This window comes from Rhinoraja longicauda, chromosome 6 (assembly GCF_053455715.1).
Source record: "Rhinoraja longicauda isolate Sanriku21f chromosome 6, sRhiLon1.1, whole genome shotgun sequence".
Classification (NCBI taxonomy): Eukaryota; Metazoa; Chordata; class Chondrichthyes; order Rajiformes; family Arhynchobatidae; genus Rhinoraja; species Rhinoraja longicauda.
In genome coordinates, this window is record NC_135958.1 from 5,728,185 (window position 1) to 5,752,594 (window position 24,410).

The 24,410-nt window shown below is 38.1% G+C and overlaps 1 protein-coding gene across 1 annotated transcript in view; it reads right to left on the bottom strand.

The window, feature by feature from the left end:
- The window catches only part of fto (FTO alpha-ketoglutarate dependent dioxygenase), a 274,627-nt gene that overhangs the window by 209,836 nt on the left and 40,381 nt on the right, over positions 1-24,410 (bottom strand). The window contains exons 3-6 of the mRNA XM_078401633.1: positions 22,770-23,409; positions 21,168-21,317; positions 11,768-11,847; positions 5,352-5,495 (exon numbers count right to left, since the gene is read on the bottom strand). Coding sequence (XP_078257759.1) covers positions 5,352-5,495; positions 11,768-11,847; positions 21,168-21,317; positions 22,770-23,409 — 1,014 coding nt within the window. The remainder of the gene's footprint in view (positions 1-5,351; positions 5,496-11,767; positions 11,848-21,167; positions 21,318-22,769; positions 23,410-24,410) is intronic.

The window sequence follows — 24,410 nt, forward strand, 5'->3', positions numbered from 1 at the left end:
TCTCCGAGATCTTCGGTTTCCTCCCACACTCCAAAGACGTACAGGTTTGTAGGTTAATTAGCTGTGCAAATGTTTAAAAAAATCATCCCTAGTGGGTGTAGGATAGTGTTAATGTGCGGGGATCGCTGGGCGGCGCGGACCCGGTGGGCCGAAGGGCCTGTTTCTGCGCTGTATCTCTAAATCTAAAAATCTAAATCTAACAACATTTCCACTCTATCTGTGGATTATATACATTCAATGAAAGCTATTACTATTTCCCAATTATCAAAACAAAAGCGGCATTTAAGAAGCCTCTGTGGCGTTTAAAAGGCTTTCAGATAGCCACATGGACGTGCCTATAGTGGACGGATATAGATCACATGCAGGCAGAAGAGATTAGTTTAACTTGAAATCATGATCGGTATGGACATTGTGGGCTGAAGTCTGTTCCTGTGCTGTATTGTTCAATGTTTTGATACAGAAATATGATTCAGACATGTTGATTTTGTGATATAAAGGTGTTAGCATCAAAGAAAATGTAATCCTAATCAATTTTTAGAAGTTGAGACAGAGATGTATAATCATGCACAGTTGTGAATTGTCTTCCTACATCTTGTTGATGGTGATGAAGATTTGTAGCAGAATTTACATTTCAACCATAAGTACTGTAAAGATGCACACTTTCTCTATAAAGTACTCACTTTACATTTCATCTACTTTAAATTACACAGAAAGAAGCTACTTTGATCATCAAATCCATGCTGACTGCCAAAAGCGCAAATTAATGTCCCATTTACACCCAGTGCTATTGTACAAACAGTAAGAACGCAGGGACCTATGCACCTGCACTCCTAGATCCCTCTACTCTACAATACTCCCCAGGGTCCTGCGCTTCACTGTGAAGGTCCTGCCCTGGTTTGACTTCTTAAAATGCAACAACTCACACTTATCTGCAATAAACTCCATTTTAAACCCACTTAAAATGGGGTTGTGGGCCATTTTTGCCCACTTGCCTAACTGATCAAGACCCTGCTGTAAGTTTTGATAATCTTCTTCGCTGTCTACGATACCACCCATTTTAGTGTCATAATCTTGGTTAGAACAACATAGAACTTGGTTAGAGGGTGGAACCTTCTTAATTCTTCAGTAGTGCCAAAATTGTTGTCAAGATTTAATGGAAACACACGTTGAACACCCCCTGCTTACCAGATTGCCCCAATAGTGATGTTAAATATGTTTATACATATTTATTTGAAGTTTTAAATTTATTGTTACATAATTATTTCAATTAATTAATTCAATTAATCAATTCACATAATTATGTGAATGAGGGACAAACTTGCTCTAATGCATTCTTTATCACAAAACTTCTGTGTGTCTCTCGCGTCCAGTTTTCTTTAAGATTTACAGAGAGACGTTGTTACTTTTAAATGATAATGGCATGTGCAACCGATCATAGAGCAAGTATAGGCTATCCATACACCCTGATTGTGGACTTGGAATTTGCAATATATTGATGATCCAAAAGCCAAATGATCAGGAAACCTCTTGGACATTGCTTTCTGGAAGGTGGAAGTTTTGACATAGCAAAGATGGGCCACAGTTTAATGGAAGGAGGAAACATAGGCCACCGTACCACGATAACTCTTTTTTTTTCCATCTGTAAATACAAAGAAATAATTTGCTTTTGTTGCCAAAATGATGGAGATTCTACTTAAAGCATGTTTTTACTCTACATCCAGAATTTAGGAATTAGTTGCATTGTCTTAAAATGGTTTAATATACGCACTTATGATTTAGACAAATTAGGGATAAGTTAGTGACAATAATAAAATAAAATGATTCCAAGCGTTCTGGACGATTCACTTCCACCTGTTATCAAAATGCATTTGACGTTAACTACTGCCAGCAAGAAACTACACCACCAATTGAAAGGCTAATGATTGAAGATATTCAGTTAAAATCATATGAAACTTAACCAATCTATCTTAGTATCAATGTCCAGTTTTCAAAAGATGGCCTGCTTGCTGTGCTTGTGCGGGACAGTGAATTACAAATACCAGGCATGGAGGCTCACAAACCTGTACACGGATAAACTCTAAGTAACACTTACCCGGTTTGAGCTCACAGTAATGCATCGTGAAACTCAGCATGCTTATCTGAACAACTCTATTGCTTTGCACAACAGAAACAAACATTGATTAAAGGCGGAAGCTTGGGTTTTTAGTCAGGATTAAATATCGAAGGTCAGGTACAAGAGAGCATGGCATTTAGTGTGCGTGTCATGCTGAGCCAATTATTTACAAACCTTGCTGAATGAAGGCCACCCGCAAAGGTAATCCATATTTAATTTCCTTTATACCTGCAAAACTATCAGCTGAATTGACGTTCTATTCTGACATGCTGCAACATACATTACCCATGCTGTGACTATTTCCAGGCCAATATTCTCGACAGCAGATCCTGTATCTAACAACCCTCGCCTCTTTCAGTGTAAGCAGCTGAAATGTTTCTGCAGTGCACAAGCTAATTTTCAGAGGACCACAAGGTGGTAACTGATGAGTGAAGAATCAATACCTAGCACGATTGTAGCTATACCCCAGAGCTGCAGGTTGGCTAGGTCTAGAAAGCATGGTCCAGCTGCCTCAGAGGTCCACCAATCAATCAAACATGGCAGATCTTATATTTTATTATAAATTATTACTGACCACATGCTCGCCAGCCACCTACACAGATAACAACGGATTCTGCAATCATGCCTTGCAGTAACTATCTCAGGGCTTGGTAATTTCTTCAGTTTGCTGTGTGCGAGTGCTCGTTCAAACGCATTGGGAGCTTTCTGTGCAAAGTCCATCGGCGGGACTCATTGTAAAGTCAAGAAAAATATACCAAAGACAATGCCTCGTTTGCCACCGAGAGTCAATAAATCAAAAATCAAGAAATGCGACTCTCCTGGGTAACCTGCAGCCAACAGCCCAATCTGTCATTTCCAACACTGCAGAAATAACTGGTGACCTTACAGTGCAAGTCTGCACTCTGTCATATTTCTAAACACTGTCCAAGGACCAACTTCAATTCAAGTTAAAGAGAGTAATATATAAAAAGGCTCATGATTTGAACAGTTGTAAATGTAGCAGTTCAAACTCAAACACTTTAGATAGCAATATTATTTGGCTTTGTAGTTGTTCAAAAATACTGTCATTTTATTGTAGTAGAGTCAAGGGCACACAATCTTGCACAGAGAAAAATAAAGCTCAAAGGGGCCATCAGTCAGCAGCGTAGTTCACCGTTCTCGCGTTGAGGCTTATCTCCGACAATTACTAAGTTCTCTCTGAAAGTTCTGTTATTTGATTACAAGCAACAATGACAGTGGCCCTTGTTCCTTTCACGTAATTATTTTTTGTTCCTTTAGATCTTCCCAGACCTTGAGACAATGAAGTGCACTAAGGGTGCTGAGTGCTGCAATATCTCCAGCAAATATGAACAAATCTTTGCTCCGCCGTAGCATTATGTAGAAATTGCCCTCAACTCCATCAAAGAAAACAATCATGCCACAAAAGACACAGTGCTCAAAGTGACTTTGATTCAAAATAACCAGTCTCTCTGAATTGGCAGTATGTTGCTTGAATTATGTCACAAGACCCAATAATGAACATTAATTATATCCAGTATGATTAGGTAAGAGACTAGCATCAAAAGTTTAGAGAGTTGTGAATCTATGGAATTCTCTGCCACATAGAAACATAGAAAATAGGTGCAGGAGTAGGCCATTCGGCCATTCGAGCCTGCACCGCCATTCAATATGATCATGGCTGATCATCCAACTCAGTATCCTGTACCTGCCTTCTCTCCATACCCCCTGATCCCTTTAGCCACAAGGGCCACATCTAACTCCCTCTTAAATATAGCCAATGAACTGGCCTCAACTACCTTCTGTGGCAGAGAATTCCACAGATTCACCACTCTGTGTGAAAAAAAACTTTCTCATCTCGGTCCTGAAAGACTTGCCCCTTATCCTTAAACAGTGACCCCTTGTTCTGGACTTCCCCAACATCGGGAACAATCTCCCTGCTCCTATACTCAAATCCCCTCGCTATGAATGCCAACATACTATTCGCTTTCTTCACTGCCTGGTGCACCTGCATGCCTACTTTCAATGACTGATGTACCACGACATCCAGGTCTCGTTGCATCTCCCCTTTTCCTAATCGTCCACCATTCAGATAATAGTCTGCTTTCCTGTTCTGGAAGTCCAGAACAAGGGGTCACAGTTTAAGGATAAGGGGGAAGTCTTTAGGACCGAGATGAGAAAGTTTTTTTTCACAGAAGGCATTGGAGGCCAATTCACTGGATGTATTCAAGAGAGAGTTAGATTTAGCTCTTACAGCTCAAGGAATCAAGGGATATGAGCAAAAAGCAGTAATGGGGTACTGATTTTAGATGATCAGCCATGATCATATTGAATGGAGGTGCTGGCTCGAAGGGCCTACTCCTGCACCTATTTTTTTAATGTTACTATGTTTCTAAATTGTAATTAAAAAATTAAACCAAATAGATTACACAAAGGATTAGCAATATATTCTGTCAGACATTTATTAAAAACATTACATGTGAAAAGTTTCACTTTAATTACATTGATAGGTAAGTGGCTTTTAAAATTCATTGATCTTCACTGAAATCTTTGGTAGGATGCTAAAAGCAAATATGCAATCTTAACACAACCATTTCTTGACAGATAATATGCGCATGCAAAACATTTTGCATTGGGACAGAACGTCATGCCAGGCAAATGTGGGCCTAATTGCAATGGGACAGAACTAGGTCATGCTCTTCAGTGGCAGGCAACTCCCCTCCTCATGTCAAATTACTGGTAATCAAGATCCAGAGATCCAAAATGGTGAGCCCTGCGTGGAAGCAGAGTTTATGTATCGTAGCACTGACATGCGGGTGGAAAACAGTTAATTTCATCTCAAAATGTTGACACCCAGAAAGAAGGATTCCAACCCGAAACGTCGCCTTTTCCTTTTCTCCAGAGATGCTGCCTGACCCTCTGAGTTACTCCAGCATTTTGTGTCTATCTTCGGTATAAACCGACATTTGCAGTTTCTTCCAACACAAGTACTTTAACCAACTTCATCTCAGTTCTTTGAATGATCTCATATTCATGTGAGGGATTTACTCTTGCCCTTAACAAAACTATATTTTATAAGCCCGGAGGAAATATTTTTAGTGTGCAGTATTCATTGTCATTTGTCAATCTGTCTCTAGACAGCTGAATAACATAGTACATTTAACTGCAAACAATTTATCTTGCTGCAGACAGTTATTAGGTAATCAAGAGTTAAAGTTAGGGTTAACTGAATTATTCTTACCTCATTGTGGATCTCTTCTGTTTGTCTCACCAATTCAACTTCCAAGGAAATTAGGGACGAAATGCCTAGCTCTGAATCTTTTTGCAGGTTCTTCATGGCTACATCACATCGTCCAAAGATATAGTCCAAAGTGCCGGTTGAACACTGCAAGACACATAATTTCACTGTATATTGACCAGATTTTGACTTGAGTCAAGAGAAAAACTTGAAATTAATTTGTAATTTGGTTTCTGGGTTCTGCCGATTTCAAAATCATTTGGGCAGAAGCAAAGTTAGCACTTCCTGCAAAATCATCATGACATAATATTACAACTCAGAACAAAAGGTTAGAAAACAAGAAGCAGGTACAAAAATTTATTTTATCTATAGATATTTATTTTTTGCTTTTTGTTTTAATAGCAGTGTGGAATGAAGATAGGCAATTGGAGCATCTGAACACAAGATGGGAGGTTTGAGATGATGATTTTAAATCTCTCTGAAGGCACCCGGGACAAGTCTGGATATCGTAGTTACTGGAGATGTAAGAAGTTATTGAAAAAAGCTGAGCCCAGATATAATTTATTAAATTATAGCGCGGAAACAGGCCGTTCGGCCTCCCAATCCACGCCACACATCAATCACCTGTTCACACGAATCCTACTCTCTCATCCTCTCCCCGCACACGAGGGACAATTTACAGAGGCCAATTAGCCTACAAACCCGCATGTCTCTGGGATGTGGGAGATATCTTAAGGATAGCGGAGTGAGGGGGTATGGGGAGAAGGCAGGAATGGGGTACTGATTGAGAGTGATCAGCCATGATCGCATTGAATGGCGGTGCTGGCTCGAAGGGCTGAATGGCCTACTCCTGCACCTATTGTCTATTGTCTATTGAAATCAGAGGAACTGGAGGAAACCCATGTGGTCACAGGGAGAACGTGCAAATTGCACACTGATAGCACCTCACATCAGGATCCAACCTGGGGTCTCTGGAACTCTGAGGCATTACCGGATATGCCACTGTGTCATTATGCATGATATGATATCATCAGAATTTTAGTGCAGTACGGTGATAGCAGGCGATGATGCAGAATTGAATGGTTTTCATAATGAAAGTCACATGGAAGGACAACTCAGTTCCATATGGAGTAGATGGATGGTGTTTTCAGAAAGCCTACACAGGTGCAATGGGCCATATGGTTTCCACTACTGTAATATGCTATAAAGAGTAAATTATGCCAACTGTAGAAACATATTGAAGACAGTTATGCAATCTTCAATGTCCAACAACTCCCATAAACTGCTCAAAATGTGTCCTGTCGTTGGCAATGACAATGAAGAAAGTTCAAGACAATTCCAGCCATTGTTTGTTAGTTGCTACATTCTTGTACTTTAAGCCTACTCATTTCTATTTCTTTCAACTTGTGCTGCTGGTGTTGAAATAGGGTCCACCAAGCTCTGCACTCCAGGTTCTCATATAAAAATGGATTGCTGGAAAAAATTAAAACATCAAAAGGAACAGGCTCTGGGTATAACAACTCATTAAGTGCATAACAACTCATTAAGACATTACTGAAAGAGGGTATCAACACAGCCTGGTGTCATTCCTCAAAAAATAATTATAGTGAAAAAATTCAAATAGAGTAACATTCAAGGTATCATACAAGTTTATAAATAGTATTTTAACCTAAATTTGAACAATCAAGGTCACTTTGGTTGTAGATCACAGAGAAATCGGACAAATTTTAACACTTGACTAAAATAGTTTCCAGCTGGCAATTTGTTAAACAAACTATTCATAACTGTCATTAATTAATAAACTGGTATTGGAGTAGCTATGTTGGAAATTGTGAATTAAAGTAAACATTAACAAGTTATGAAATCATCTTAAAAAATTTGACAATTTGGCAATTTGACAATTAAAAATATTCTCTCGGGATTCCACTTTCATACCGTACGCTTGACCCATAATGCTTTTTGAAACGACGTAAAATAATTGTTATCAAGTTTAAAAAGGAAATATAAAATCTTCATTAGAACCAGGCATAATTCAGTTTCTCTCACTAACTTCTAACAACTAGTGCCAACATTTGTTAGTCTGTATTCTAACAGCAAAGTTCTGTTTTGTCAGTATTGCCAAGTATTTCTCATCCCAACAGTAACATATATTGAAGATAGGACATAACCTATGGTATCATGGACCTTTAGTTCTGACAAAGGGTCTCCAACTTGAATTGCTGACTCGGTCTCTCTTCCCATGGACGTGACCTGACCTGCTGAATATATCCAGCACATTATGCTTTTGCAATGGAACCTTCTGTTAATCAACTATTATTACATCCTTCAGCTGATGAATTAAAAAAAATGTTTTTCAATTAGCTCAGCAGAAATGACCATGTGGGTCCAATTGACTTGGACCTCCCTGTCACCAGTTTCTCATCTGCAGACCTAGGATTGGTAGGTAACTTCCTCAATATCCTCATATCATGCAAGACAACTCAAAACTTCTTTAATTCGTTAATCGTTAAGAAAACAAAAGTGTACTAAGGTTCTTATGGCACTTTTCATAACATCACTAAGCTCCTTACAGCTCTTTGCAATGTGAAATTGTGGTTGTAATATAGCTTTCACAAAGCAAGCTTTCACATAAAACAGGTGATAATGATCAGATAACTTGTTTCTGGAATGTTATACTGTGATCATGGATGTTCAGCCATGATCACAATGAATTGCGGTGCTGGCTCGAAGGGCCAAATGGTTTCCTCCTGCACCTATTTTCTATGTGTCTATGCTAATTGAGGGACAAACATTGACCAGGATACCAGGGATAAATTCCCTGCTCTTTCTTGAAGTAGTGTCATCAGCAAGGTACAGTTAGGTCCAAGGTTTAACTTCTCTTTCAACCTTATTTACCCATTTTGGTAGATTAAAAAACTTAATTGATGAATATTCTTTTAAATAGTGAGAGATTGTGAAAGGAGATTTGGTGGGTAGGTACTTGTCAACAAAGCAAGTGTAACAAGTAATTAGGGAGCCAAATGGAACTTTAACTTTTAGTGTTGGAAGTATTGGGTACAAGATTAAAGATGTCTCCCACAATTGTATTGGGCTTGACAAGACCACACCTGCAGAATTGTGCACAATTTCGGTCTTCTGATTTTAAAATTATACGATACGATACAACTTTATTTATCCCAGGAGGGAAATTATCATACTTGTTATAGATAGAGTGTAGCAAAGATTCACCAGATTGGTTCCTGGGATGGTACTCTGGAATGATTGATTAGATCACTATTTACCCAAGATTATAAGAGTGAAGGGTGACCTCATTAAAACATATAAAATTCTTAGTTCAATAGGTTTGATGTGGGGATGAGATTCCGGCTGGTGTGATAATGCATGTGGAACCACACCAAGCATGCTTTAGTATTAACTACATCCAGTGAAGCTTCTGTGCATGACTGCTACACGTGAAACACCAAAAACAGTAAGTTTATTGCCTGCTCAAAGAACGAATTAGATAACATCTTTATGGCTTTGCTCGATTAAGTAAATTACAGGATAACAAACATTAGGAAATGTGCATGTAAAATCCTCATGACAGTCCGATGTGTAAGCCTGCTGTCTACAAGGCTGAATTGGTTCCAAGCTTCTTTAGTTAATAATACCAAATAAACATCTTGCTTGGCTTCCCTCCCAAAGTGAACACTATCGTCACCAATTTTGTCACTGCTAAAAACCATTGAACAGCAGACATGTACATTGGAACGGACAAAGGCTTCAACAACACTGGTCAGAATGCTTTCCTCAGATAGCACCTCGCTCACAACTTGATATCTTGCACCAAAAGGAGCTGCAAAATGCCCACAACACCAGACTGCTCTGGAATCTACCGTGAATAGCACCTGCTAAAAAAACACTTGGTTTTGCTATTTGAAAGCACCAGGTACTAGCACAATATTTAAAACAATATTTGGACAGGTACATGGATAGTATAGATTTGGAGGGATATGGGCCAAAAGCAGGCAGGTGAGACTTGTGTTGATGGGATATTTTTTAGATGGGCCAGCACGTCTATCAAGGGTCTTCATGATTACAGAGGTCAGTGCAACAGGCCGATAGTCATTAAGACCAGTAATCTTTGGCTTTTTGGGTACGGGAACAATAGTGGAGACTTTGAAGCAGCCAGGGACAGTGCAGGTTTGCAGGGATCGATTGAAAATGTCTGTGTAGACTGGTGCCAATTTTTCGGCACAGAGCTTGAGGGTAGAGGGGGAAACATTGTCCGGTCCTGGAGATTTCCGGCTTTTCTGTCTCCTGAATAGCTTTTTCACCTCTTCAATTGGAATCTATATTTTTAGCTAACCAACTATAATACCAGGTTGTCAAATTCAAATAATCTGAAGACAGTATTCCCAGATGAGAATTTACAATATCAGTAATTGTTTCAGCTTCCATAACTGTAAATAACCAAATGAAGTTTGACTAATTTAAAAGCAACCACATTTTTTTAAACTTTGAGGTTACCAATTGAAACAGATTTTCAATATATCATTCATAATCTATTTAAATTAAATTCAGTTAATTTACCTGACAGTTAAATGTCAAAGTTGAGCACCAAATCTACTTCAATTATTTTGGTAAAATTTTATTATGAAGGATTTATTTGAACCAAGTAAGTAGAACTCCAGATTCACACAATGGTTACTTAATGTTCATGAACACGCTCAGTCCAGTTTTAACTGCCTCCACTGGAAAGAAGTTGGACAGCTGAGATTTGAAAATTACAGTTCCTAATGAGCCTGTCAAACGTATTGAACAATTGATGGTGGTCAAATAACAGCTTTCTTTTGAAGGTTTCTTCCCTCAAGTTGCATCTCTGTTTTCTTCAATGGAAGGACTCAAGCTTGTCCTCTTGAGAGCATTCAAGCAGGCTACACTCTCTTCTGTACATGTGCTTTCTGATTTCTCTGCTTGGCCTATAATTCACTATTGGGATTCCGGTTTCCAGGCTTAAAAAGGGAAAAGCAAGTGCTGATGCACATCTAGAGGGATGACCATCATCAAGTATTTTTGGGAACATCAGTGCGCTTAGGCCTGTTTTCATGGTGGAAAGCATACATTTGAATGAGGAGAAAGGGAGAGGAGGCAAAAGTGAGAATGGCACCAAAAATAAAACAGGAAATCATTTATAGCAAACTACGTTGGCACATTATCTTCAGGATGATTGCTTTGAGGGTAGTAAATATGCCTTCAACAGGCATCAGGGTCATCAGAAACTTTGTTCCCCAACTGAAACACACCATGCCCGTGCCGACCATCAAGTAGCCATCCATACTAATCTCATTTTCCAGCACATGGCCTGTGGCCTTCTGTGCCTTGGTGATTCAAATGCTTGCCAAGTCAGGCAGCATCTCGGGAGAGAAGGAATGGGTGACGTTTCGGGTCGAGACTCTTCTTCAGAAGAAGGGTCTCGACCCGAAACATCACCCATTCCTTCTCTCCCGAGATGCTGCCTGACCTGCTGAGTTACTCCAGCATTTTGTGAATAAATACCTTCGATTTGTACCAGCATCTGCAGTTATTTTCTTATACTACAAGTGCTTGCCAAAGTACTTATTTAAAAAGTTGCGAGAGTCTATGTTTGCACCACCCCCTCAGGCATGAATTCCAGATTCCATCCACCCTCTGGGTGAAAACAAAAAGTCCCTCCGATCCCTTCTAAACTCCAAATCCGTACCTTAAACGTGTGCTCTAAGGTTTTATACACCTCTGCTATGAGGAATAAGAAGATGTTAAGAAAGATTCTTAATACATATCTATCTATGCCTTTCATAGTTTCATACACAACAGCAGCAGCCCACCAAATAGATTTGTTTTGGATGGACGATTACAATGGCTTAGCCCTCAGAATGGTAATATTCTGTAGGAACACAATCTCTGTATCAGCTGCTTGATTCAGAAGTGAACCACAATTCAAATTTACCTTTAGTTCTTGTTAACAATGTCTTAAGCCAAATTGTAATAAGTATTAAGGAAACATTATTTTATCCATGTCATAGAAACATTAAAAATCTCTTTATATATCTCAATTTTCCATCCTTGTTTTGAACAGTTTAATAAAAAGTAGGAAATGTTTACACAGATTTAACAAATAGTTGATCTAGCTTTATTGTGTCATGTGCTCGGTGACACACATATAGTATACAATTTAATCTTGAACAAAGCACCTGAGTATCAAAATAATCTGTTATTCAATTTTCAGGTTTATAGTGTTTTGGGCCACAATAGCTGAGAGAGAAAAGAGACCTCAGAATTGCAGACTGCAGATGCACCTTTTAATATTCGTACGGGACACGATTGCGTTACTTGGTCAAAAAAAACACATCATGAACCGAGCAAGAATATAGCCAAAACGTTTTCACATCCAATCTTACCTCTGCCACTCTATGGGTAGAGCTGTATCGAGACTGCATTCCAGACAGCACACAATGTTGATGGGTCATATTAAGATCATCTAAGAACAGATTATAAAACACAATCATACTTAATCCATGTAAAAATATTAAACATGAAATTTAATCTTTGTAGATAGAAAATTAGGTATTATATACAGTGCCCAATCAAACAAGAGTCAGACTTCAAAATTCATAGTTCAATACAATTCCAGGACCTGGAGGCCCAGTGAGAGCAGGAAATCAATTGAAAATGTTTAGAATACTGAAAGCATCAGAATTGGCTGGGAGGCATGTAGTTAAAATGCATTCTAAAAAATGAATCTGATCCTTAATTTCACTCTGGCACTTTATCAATCATCATCAAATTGCAGGGGATAAAATAACCTCATTTACAGTGAGAAACTTGTACTTTGGCAATCCTCTATTCAGAAATATTCAATGCAGTGAAGAAGCATAATGATATATCAATCCAATACTTATTTCTAATATAGACACAAAATGCTGGAGTAACTCAGAGGGACAGGCAGGATCACTGGATCGAACGAATGGGTGACATTTCGGGTCGTGATTCTTGTTCAGATTGAGAGTCACCCTGACTCTCAGTCTGAAGAAGGGTCTCGACCCAAAAGACTTGCTTCTCTTCTTTTCACATTCTCAACTGTGACCAATTTTTATAATTCCTTCAGTGGTTTTACATTACTTCACAAACACTCTCACTTAGGGTTGTTTGTAGTTATCAAATATTCTAGTTTGGCTAATTATTCTTATAATATTGTCAGTGTTTTGAAATGTGTTAATTCCATAATTTTGCATTGATAGCTGACAGAGACAATTACACATTTATGTGACAAGAAGTCATTTTTCAATCGTACTGGGTCTAGTCTACTAATTCCCAATCTGTGAACATGAGGCAAAAAATGGCTATTTTTGCATTTAGTTTGTGCACAGAGTATGACTGAAGAAAGGATGTTTGGCACATCAACTAGGGTGAATGGATTGTTATAATAAAGGTGTGTATCAGAAATGCCCAGAGAAGAAGCGTCCCGACCTATCCATTCCTTCCACAGATGCTGCCTGATCCAGAGTTACCCCAGCACTTTGTGCTTTACTCAAGATTTCAGCACCTGCAGTTCCTTGTGTCTCCATGCTCAGAGTCTGATTGGTAGCTAAGAAAAATATAAGTAAAACACAATGCCTTCCATTTTCTCACATTATTCAATAATTTCTCTAATCCTGGACTATTTCTAATGATCAAAAGACTTAACTATCAAATAGACCATTATTCTGGTATTTTAAAATTTTGCTTCAAAGCAAATCTACACTTTCTATTTCCCGCCAAAGTGCTCTATACATTTAGATAATAAGTAAAATACATTTAGTCAAGTCAAGTCAAGTTTATTTGTCACATGCACATACACGATGTGCAGTGAAATGAAAGTGGCAATGCCTGTGGATTGTGCAAAAAAAAGAATTACAGTTACAGCATATAAATAAAAGTTAATACAGAGAAGACAAAAGTTAATACAGAGAAGTCGAGTATAACATGGCAATGAAAGGAGGCCAGCATTCAAACAAACTCATGACTGTGTAACAGGCCCTTCGGCCCAGCATAAGTGTGTTTATGTTGAAATTCAGTAATCATTCAGACTGCACTGTAATGTTTTAAATAAAAAGGCTAGGGGCCAATACTAACCTCATTAGAACAAAACTGTATTACTTGGTTTAGCAAAATCACATCTCTCTTAAATATTAGTGGATGATCAGACATCCCAAATAATTAATTATCATCTTCTGCAATGCGCTCCATCGAGCCTGTCTGATACATCAAGTGAATGATGTCAGATTAGATTCTGATGATCAACGCCTATTTGGGAATGCTTTTCAGTCACTCAATAACACTGGAGTCAAAGGTGAGTTATTAATATTTCATTTGTTGGTTCATTTCCAATTCAAATTATTTCAGAAACAGAAAATACTAGAAACGTTCAGGAGGCCAGACAGCAGTTATAGAAAGAGAAAAAGAAATAACATTTCTGTTCCAAGATATTTTGTCAGAACTGGGAAAGAAAGGACCAATGAAGGATATCAGATGAGAACCTTTCCTTCTATCTTTTCCTGGTCTCCTTCAGTATTCACAATATGCCATATTCCATCAGACAGATATTCCCTATTGATGAACGGCTTTTTTATAACCAGAACACCTAATGAGGGTGACATATGAAATAAAAGGCGGAGATGAAGCAAATGGTGAATTTGATCAATGGCAGTATATTGAAATAGGCAGAAAAGAAAATTGGCAACACATTGCAGAGGGCTGGATGGATTGTCATGTGTCTTAGCTTCACCCTGCATGTCCCTTATTGGGAGATAAAGGCCACATCTTCTTGTACTCAAAGTATTATCAGTTGAAACAGTAACATAACTACCGACTAGAAAGGCAAAACTGCAGTTTACATACAGCTTAAAGCTTTATTTGATTAAGTCTGCAAAAGTAGATTACTCACCACCAGATGAGGTTTCTGTTACAAATACTTACAATTTACTAAAACCCATGTAGATTTAAAAACAGGACCTTATTTCATTACAAAAATTTTGAATTTAGGCACGCTACAGGTCAAAAAGAATGTTTATTGGATCGTATAAACTAATGTTAAGATCCAAAACTAACTGACAAACTGACATCAAAGATCTACATGGAGACTTAGTTTGTCAATACAGAAAAAAAAGATAGAATCCCTCCGACAGTGAATAGAAGACAGATTTGACAGTTCACGGGATCAAGTAAAGTAATTGAATACTTAAGTCACATTGCCTGACAAAGAATCAACTTCTCTATCTCAGCATCAAATTTAAAAAATCAGCTTATAATTGTACAATTTATGAATAAGCCAGTGGAAACCAACAACGTTTAAGATGACTCATAAACTCAATGGTTAAAATATTAATCTAAACTGTTGCATTATCACGGCATTGTTTAAGTTGGGCTGACACTGAAATCTTGTCTATTTGAAATGAATAGGAAGCATGTCTTCAAGAAAGCCAGAAAATTAGACTATCAAAGCCTTTAAACCAGAATGGTTCTCTCAGAACCACCTTGTCCGAGGCTCTTCTATTAAATTCTTTGAACTTCATTAAGATTTTTGTCGATTCACAGGTCTTCCAATTTGATCAGCACACTGAATGACATGTGTACATCATTCATTGAAAGTAAGCATGCAGGTACAGCAGGCAGTGAAGAAAGCAAATGGCATGTTGGCCTTCATAGTGAGAGGATTTGAGTATAGGAGCAAGGAGGTCCGACCACAGTTGCATCGGGCCCTGGTGAGACCGTACCTGGAGTATTGTGTGCAGTTTTGGTCCCCTAATTTGAGGAAGGACATTCTTGCTATTGAGGGAGTGAGTGCAGCATGGGTTCACCAGGTTAATTCCCGGGATGGAGGAACTGGCATATGTTGAAAGAATGGATCGGCTGGGCTATCACTAAATTCAGTGGAATTTAGAAGGATGAGAGGGGATCTTTTTCGAAACATATAAAATTCTTAAGGGATTGGACAGGCTACATGCATCAAACGTTTTAATGTTGTGAATCTGTGGAATTCTCTGTCACAGAAGACAGTGGAGGCCAATTTACTGGATGTACTCAAGTGAGAGTTAGATAAAGCTCTTAGGGCTAACAGAATCAAGGGATATGGTGAAAAAGTAAGAACAGGTTACTGATTCTGGATGATCAGCCATGATCATATTGAATGGCGGTGCTGGTTCAAAGGGCAAAATGGCCTACTCCTGCACCTTGTTTTGATGTTGCCTTTACTTTTCTAGGTAACAAAGACTAAATAATACAAAAAAAACAAAGTGCTGGAGTAACTCAGCGGGTCAGGCAGCATCTCTGGAGAACATGGACAGGTGACATTTTGAGTCATCATTTTCTCCAGAGATGCTGCCTGACCCACTGAGTTACTTCAGCACTTTGTATCTTTTTTTATAAATCAGCATCTGCAGCTCCTTGTTCCGACAAATACTAAATAATATCTATTATGAAAGAATCTATCTGGAGACTTGTAGCACAGTTTTTGTATAATCTTCCTTTATTTGCGTCAATGCCTTGGGCAAAATACATGTCACAGGTTGAGCATTACACTCAAAATGTCATAAACCAAATTAACCTTAACGCCATTGCATCCTTTATGATAGTGGGCACATTATCTCTTGCCTTTCTGCATGAGTGCTGAGGATGTTGCACAGAAAGACCTAGGCGTATTGAGTCCAGGAGTTAGGACATCATGTTACAGCTGACAAGGCAGTGGTAAGGCCACATTTGGCTACTACAACAGTTCTGGCCATCTCGCTAAAGAAAGGATGTCATTCTACTGGAAAGGGTACAAAAACGATTCACAAGAATGTTACCGCATCTGGAGGGTTTGAATTATAAGGAGAGGAACTATTTTCCTCTGGAAGACTGAGAGTGACCATATAGAGGTTCATAGAATTATGAGGACAGTAGTTAAGTGAATGGCCAAGGTCTTTTCCCCAGTCAATGGAAGTTTAAAACTAGAGAACATAGATTTATGGTGAGAAAGGAAAGATTTAAAAGGGACATGAGAGGAACATTTTCATGTAGAGGATGGTGTTTATATGAAGGAGCTGCCAGAGAAAGTGGTATAAGTGGGTACAACTATAACTTTTAAAAGTCAGTTGGACAAGACTAGGTTTATGGATAAGAAAGGTCTGGAGGAATATGGGCCAGGCACTGAAAATTGGGATTCGCTCAGTTAAGCAACTTGGTCAGTTTGGTTCTATACTATGCAGCCCTGCTTCTATACTGTACTGCTCCGCGACTTTGTAGGCAAGACATAACTTTGTATTGTGAATTTAGTTTGCAGCTACTGTGCAGATACATCAAGTTCAATAGAGTTCAGTACATGTATTTGCCGAGCTGGACAGCTTCACAAAAAATGTCCTCGCAAATCAGATTTCTCTTTTTAATATTCACATATGCCCTCAACTGAAATTAAAGCAGCGTTTTTGCCTCACAATTTTCTTAGTAAAATATGGGCCAGTGATATATTTAACGAATAATAGTAAGATGACATTTACAGTCTCATCCCTGTATGAACTTTAAAGTCATACACCAGAGCCTCACCAGTATATTAAGAATTTATTTTTGATGGGATATTTCTGACAGTGAAATTATTTCTACCAGAGCTTATAAAGCTGCCAAAGAATAAAGAATTGTTTTCAACCTATCTTCCTAAGCAGGATTATTGGGGTATTGATCACAGTTATAGGGTTACATGGATACATAGAGTCTTGGATCTTTTAAGAGAAAGATGGGCAAATGTTTGAAGCAGCGGAAACTGCACAATTATAGGAAGAAAGGAACTCAGTGGGATTTGTTTTGAATTACTGCAGCAAAGAGATAGTCTAGATACAATGGGCTAAATAGCCTCCTTCCACCAGTATCTACAGTTCCTTGAGCTTAGTTTTGTAAACGCAATCGTTTCAGCAGATGTTACATCTTAAGGAAAAATGCATAATTTGAATCAAAAATATATACAGCATTCAGGAGTTATAATTACTCTTCAATAAAACCTATTTACAGCGTGGAAAGAGTGTGGAATGCAGCGTGAAAATCATTTAAGGCAACTTAAGTTATTACTCATAATGAATTGCAGAAAGTGAGATATTTAACAGGAATTTATAGTTGTTTTAAGTTCTAACTATTGTGAATAGATTAAACAAACAGGTTTAGTTTTGATTGAGCCAAAAGTAAATTTTCAAATGACCTCCAGATTTTTCCTGTTAAACATATTTAGTAGTTTCTTGCAGAGTATCAATATTCAGCAAAATAATCCATTCAAATTGCTCCCACATTGGCATCTTCATACCTTTAATTGTAAAACTCAAAGTTAAAGTAGCTATTATTGATAAAATTTGGCAGCTTTACAGTTTACACATTTAGGCAAATGTAAATAATTGGGTTTGCAACAGGTATGACTCAAAAATCAATCGAGAATATTAAAAATACGATAGTACAGTGGAAGTGAGGGGAAATATACAAATCCCTTCAACATCTTCATATGATGTGTAGAAAGGAACTGCAGATGCTGGTTTAAACCGAAGATAGACACGTAAAGCTGGAGTAACTCAGCGGGACAGACAGCATCTCTGGAGAAAAGGAATGGGTGATATTTCGGGTCGAGGCCACAATGTTTTTTTTAAACTAATTCATGAACTATTAATAACATATACCAATACATCATATAAAGATAAACACAAAAAGCTGGAGTAACTCAGCGGGCCACAGCATCTGTGGAGAAAAGGAATCGGTAACCTTTCGGAACGAGACCCTTCGTCTGAAGAAGGGTCTTGACCTGCTGAGTTACTCCAGCATTTTGTGTCTATCTTTGGTTTAAACCAGCATCTGCAGTTCCTTCCTACACGACCCCTAAAAGGAGATGGATCAGGTAGGCGGCTGGTAAAATCTTTAACATTCAGCCCAATTTTAATGAAGCTGGGTCAGCCCTCATAGACAGAGAGGTACTGCTTCTTATTCTCATGGAGTTCTACGTTTTATCACTGCTGCTGCCATTTCCCACTCTACTTTCACTCTCATTTTGCCTTCCCTTCCCTGACTCTCCATTTCAAAGGTTAATTTAGCGACCACGATCTTTTGAGTCAATGGTTTCCCAACACCACTCTGCTTCATGTAAAGTCTCAAGTCAATTTTCCAGGTTTCTCAGGCAAGTTGGTCAGTTAAATTTCTTTGAAGCAGGGTGTCTAGTTTCATTTAACCATGTTTTGTTTTTAACCTATTAACTCCCTTAGATCTTGAAACTCACCAGGTAACAGGCAAGAGGTCAGATCAACGGGATAAGTGGCTTTGTTGGGTTGACAATGCTAGTCTCTGTTCTCTAGAGCTACTTTTTAAATATTCCACCAGACTGACTTGTTTTTTCTTCTCTCCAACCGTATAATTCTACCTAACTATAAGTACTGAATAGCCACCCATTTTTATAATTACATGTTCTTTAAAATGTCACAGTCCCCCCCCGTCCCCCCCCCCCGTCCACTGAAGAGTTTTAAATACAAGCTTTCAAGTAACAACTTTGCATATCCTGCAGTGACTCCGACTCCCTTCCCCTTCCCCAAGAACATTCAATGCTTTCCACCCTGAAATCAATAAATTCCCACTTTTTCCTCCTGCTTTACAACTTCCCTCACCTCCTACCACCCCACCACCCTCACCACCATGATGATCGTTCTGCTCACCTTTCATCTCCAATGCACACAGTTACATTGAGCTTCAGGCCCCACTGTCCTCCTGTTCTCAGAATCCCTAGGTGATCTTCGACTCCCCCTTGTCAGCAATCATCAATCCCTGCGCATATCACCTCCACAACCCTAAGCTCATACTCCCCCACGCATGCACACTCAAACGTGATCTCAAATGCTCCACCTCCTCTCCATATCTTCCAGTTTCACTTATCTGCTAGCTCCTACATAATTGACAAATGCTCCTCAGCTGATTTCTTACCAGACAGAAAGCTAGCCAGCCAGTTAACCAAAACAGCACAAAAAAGACAAAGTGTTGCAGTAACTCAACGGGTCAGGCAGCATCTACGGAGAACATGGATAAGCAACGTTTTGGATCAGGACCCTTCTTCAGACTGATTGTGGTGGGGGAGGTAGGGGTGGGGGGACATGATAAAGCCTGGCATGTAATCGGTGGATACAGGTGAGGGGATTTTTTTCATAGGAAGATGGTTGGACAAAGGCCAGAGATAAAATGACAAATAGTGTGAGATAAGGAAAGCAATCTGTTAACGCAGGTAGCATGTTGAGAAGACCTAAAAGACATTGCACTTAATTTCATTAGGCATCCCAAAACCAATATTCCCAGGTTTACTCTGTCTGTCTCTATTCTTTCTGGGCAAAAGTCATTCCCACAATTAAGAAGAATATTAAGTGAGGCCTGAATGGTAATGAATCTCGTGATCCATTACAAACTGACATGTAACCCAAATGTCAGTACCACCTTCCAATCAGAGAAGTATGTCAGCAACCATAAATTAGGGAGGAAAATATATATTTTAAAACGTTTTGTTTTTAGAACTACAAATGTCCCTTATGTTTTTGGTTACACTAGTTATTCAAATCACCGACTAGGTGTCACATTTGCCTGATTCCTAAATAAGGACTCATTTGCCTTATTCCACGATATCATGGTTTTCTTTCTTGAACTCACTGCAAAGTTCAAGCCTAATCAAAAAGAATCCAAAATCAATCTAACGTTCATTTTCCCATGTTGTTAGAAAGTATTGATACATAAAACCTAACTGGTGGCTGACATTTGATAGCGTAAGTGTCTGGTTAACCAAGGTCATAACCAGGTTAAGCATGTAGTCATCACTCTGTTATCACTTCTAAACCTCTTTATGTTGGTTTCCTCTCTAGCGGACCAAATGTCAACATGGGCAAGTATAGATGAAGCATCATTGTTCCAAGTATTTAGGAGAGGACAATATTCACATTCTTTAACACTGAACCTATAACAGTCCTATTTAATTAGACTTCTGGGCACAGTACGCATTAAACCTTTCACACACCTTCTTAGTGTGTGTGTGTGAATTTATGGCTCACTCTGAGCAACTCATGTATCAGACACGCTGGAACCTGCATCTGAGACAGCAGGACCCAGTGCACACTTCCTCCACAGACCAATATTTTATTGTTAATTAAGTGAAACTGTTTTCCTTTTTATAAAAAACCAAGTAGTTCAAATTACCATTTGTTTCAAAGCAAAAATTCCACCTATACTATGGCACGGTGACACAATTTGATTTTGTCTTGTATCCTTACTACATACACTGTCTGAGAATACTCAAATTAAACAGGGTTATTCCAACGATAACTGGTTAACAATGTTAGTTCACTGTACTAACATTTAGTTAGTTTGTTGTACTAACTTTTGTTTTTACTGAAGATATTTACATAGGTATAAGCATATTATAATTGAATTTTAGACTATTTGAGAGTGGAGTAAAACACATCTCTCAAAGGTGATCAGAAAATTACAATTTCTCAATAAACAATGCAAATTCCTGTTTGTTTTGAGCTGGGAAAAAATCCCAAACATTGCCTGATGCTATCCCCTTACCTCAATAGATTGGATATCAGACGTTTTAAAGGTGAGTGCATACCTTAAGCCCAATATCGTAAATTATACCGTCCCCATCTAATTTTCATTTCAAATAAAAACAGGATTAGAATGCCTGTAGATTTTATGAAGGCAACATCTGAATTATTTGACAAGCAACACCTAGATCACCTCATGGGAAACGGGAAAGCTAAATAGGTAGAATGCTTAAACAAAAATTACCAAGCATAAAGTAACAGTCGCCAGGGTGCAGTGGCAATGCCAGACCTGGTGTTTCAATGTCCCAGGCTATTTTTAGGCCAACATGCCAAAGTGTTGGGTCTCTGCCCTCGACTGAGTTCTTGTTGCTTTCATCCAAAGCAGGTCCTAAATCTGTAATGGAGAAAGGGCAAGAGTTGAGTAAAAATGATTTATTAGAACCTCAGTAAAATATATGTCTCCTTTACAGACAAGCCCCATATTCAGAAGCAGATTACATAAAGTAGACTAATGAATTTAGTTGGTGCTTAAGTGATTAGGGATTCCGTGCATTGCAGAAACCTCAGATCAAAATGTCCAACTGTCTAACATATGCACTGTAATCTGTCAAGTGATTTCACTTATGCCCGACTGTAAATAAAAAACATAATGAAAAGCCCAAATTAGTTTTATGCCTGGACACTCTACAGTTTGATCTAAGAGCACACAAATAAAAAAATTGCCTCTCAAAAAAAAAGCAAGCCTCTTTGTGATGAGGTTAAAAATTCTTGTTTGGAAAATCTGGAATTTAATTTCACAGTAGTGCTTAAAGAAAATCTACAAACAACGGTGCTTTGAAGGCACTTTAACATAATGGAACGTAACAAATACAGCAACAAACCTCTGTGGGCTAACTGGATGTCTGTTCGACAGAACTTCTCTAACTCTTGGCAGACATCGCCCAACTGCAACACTGTTCCCAATATGGCACCAATAAAATACAGCACTACAATCAAAAAGAGTAATTTCAATCAAGGTTTCCTGGGGTTTCCTAATAAATCCAGCACCTTTGGAATGTGCTCGTTAAAATGAGTTATTTTTTTGGTTTTTTTCCCCCCCAAAAGTTTTATCGCTAAAACCCAAAGTTCAAGCAGAGCACCCTGGTTAGGAATTTAAAAGCTCCAATAATTGCAGACACTGAACAAGCTAGAATACTATGATTACTGAATATGAAGATAACATAAAACTAAAACTGTATTCTTTTGATTAATTTACATGTATAACGTTTGTCAAAGATTTGCTTGTATTGGCTGGGTTGGTACAACAGAAACCAAAGAAAGCATATTACAAACAATGGCAGAAGCTGAACGGAGAACTTCTGTTCAAAGCTAACCCCAGTAGTATCTTGAAAGTGAAGTGTATGGTAATAAAATCAGCATGCAGCAACAGCTAGTTCATTTTTGACAAATCACTCCAATAGAGACGATGATGTCAATGACAATAAAAGCATTTATACGAGTTGAAATGTGTACCTGAGGGACCCAGCAATGAATTTTTGTTGCAGATTTTATATTCTTGGCATCCAACCAGTTAGGTAATTACAGTACACACAAGCTCTGCATGCATAAAAAGTATAGGGCAACTTATGTAAACAAAATGGATTCCATAAAGTACAGAAACATGTATGCCCACACGTGTCGATTTAACATTTCTGCAGCACTCTAAAACAATTAGCAAACAGTAAATCTAAATTAGTTTACAAGTTTGCAGGTGTGCAGCCTCTGTGTGTGAAGCAAGCTTCAGGGGGTGGAAACATTAAAACAGCAAGTAGTAACTCGGTAATTCTCCATTCCTTTCCATACATACCATCACAGCTGTAGCTATACACTGCAACCGTTGACCTTTCCACCAGGTTTTCGTCATGATGCCAACTCACAGCCATCTTTCCCATACCAAAATAAGGTTCCTCTTTCAGGTATTTCATTCTTAAAGGGTCCATGTAGTTCAAAAGAGCCACATTAAAGGAAGTTCTATCTTTTAACACAGTGTCAATATTGCTTTTTTGATTGTAATGAACTCCTTTCCCACTTTCAGTGTCCTCAGTTAAAGAAGTTGTTGCTTTCTCCACAAATCCTATTTCCTCATCCGCAGCAGAATAATGATCTAACAAAATCTTCATTGCTTCCGCATGTAAGTATTCATTGAGATCTTTAATAGCTTGGCAGGCTTTACCTATTTCATCCTTGCTGTACTTCACCTCAACACCATGGGTAGGCCAGGGTATCGCAAACAGCCTTGTATCCAAGTAACGATAAGTGTGGCCTGGATTTCCGACGAGTAGTCGATTAACAGGCGTAAGAACATCTTTGCCTTTTATTTGAACAAGATCTTGCGCAAAACATTTGTAATCTTGCAGAGTTGTCAATCCTTGCTGAACTTTTTCATGAATAGCGTCAGGTACACAGCAGGCTTGTCTTAAGTGTAATTTGGAATATTTAGCCTTTGACTAAACAGAGGGAAAATGTTTTTCATTACACTTTTATATTAATAGAAATCTTCCAAAAGCTCTTTAGAATATTTAAATTTTCTCTCAATACATGCTAAAAATGCAAGGGGAGATTTAGAATCTCTACAGAACTTATGCATGATATGATGATGTATTAAAAAATTAAGAAGTATTCAAAGTATTTAATGTGAATTCCACTATTTGTTCATTGACTTGACTTGACTTGACTTGACTGACTTGAGTGTGTGAAGCAACTCACTATCAGCATAACTGGTACATTTATAGCAGCAGTATGAAGATAATAAGAACATTCCATTCAATGTTACACTTTCATGCATAAAAACACAAATTTACAATCAGAAGAATGTTCGAAATAATCTGCATTATCTATCTACTTCCTCAACAATTTTTGTATAATTAAAAATATATAGTGCAACATAAAAATATAAATACAAATAGAAAATGTTAGAACAAATCATCAGATTAGGCATCATCATGGGGAGAAAATAAATTGAGTTTATCTGGGCAAGAGCTATTTGTTAGTTTAACAACCAGTCAGATAACAGAAAATGCTGGAAATATTCAGAAAACCAGGCAGCATCAGTAAATAGAAAGTTATCTGCAATATTTTGCTGTAGTATCAAAGCCAAAATGTTAAGGATCCTGCTATTACAACCATTTAAAGTGCTGTCTGAAATATATAATGCTATATATAAATCATATATAATGCACAAGAGGCATTGGTACTGTGCTTCACAAAATTAAAACATCTTTTCACTTGTAATTGTTTATAAGTCTCCACCGTTTTCGATAGCCTTAGAAGCTCTGTTATTAAATATATTGAAGACAGGAATTGATAGATAGTTAGACCCTAAAGGAATTAAGGTATTGCTCAAGAAGGTGGAGTTGATGTAGAACTATTTTAATGGACTCCTGGAAACTTATTGGTCACATGAGTTTCATGTTGTTGTACTTATTTATGTTTTTACATCCATATCATG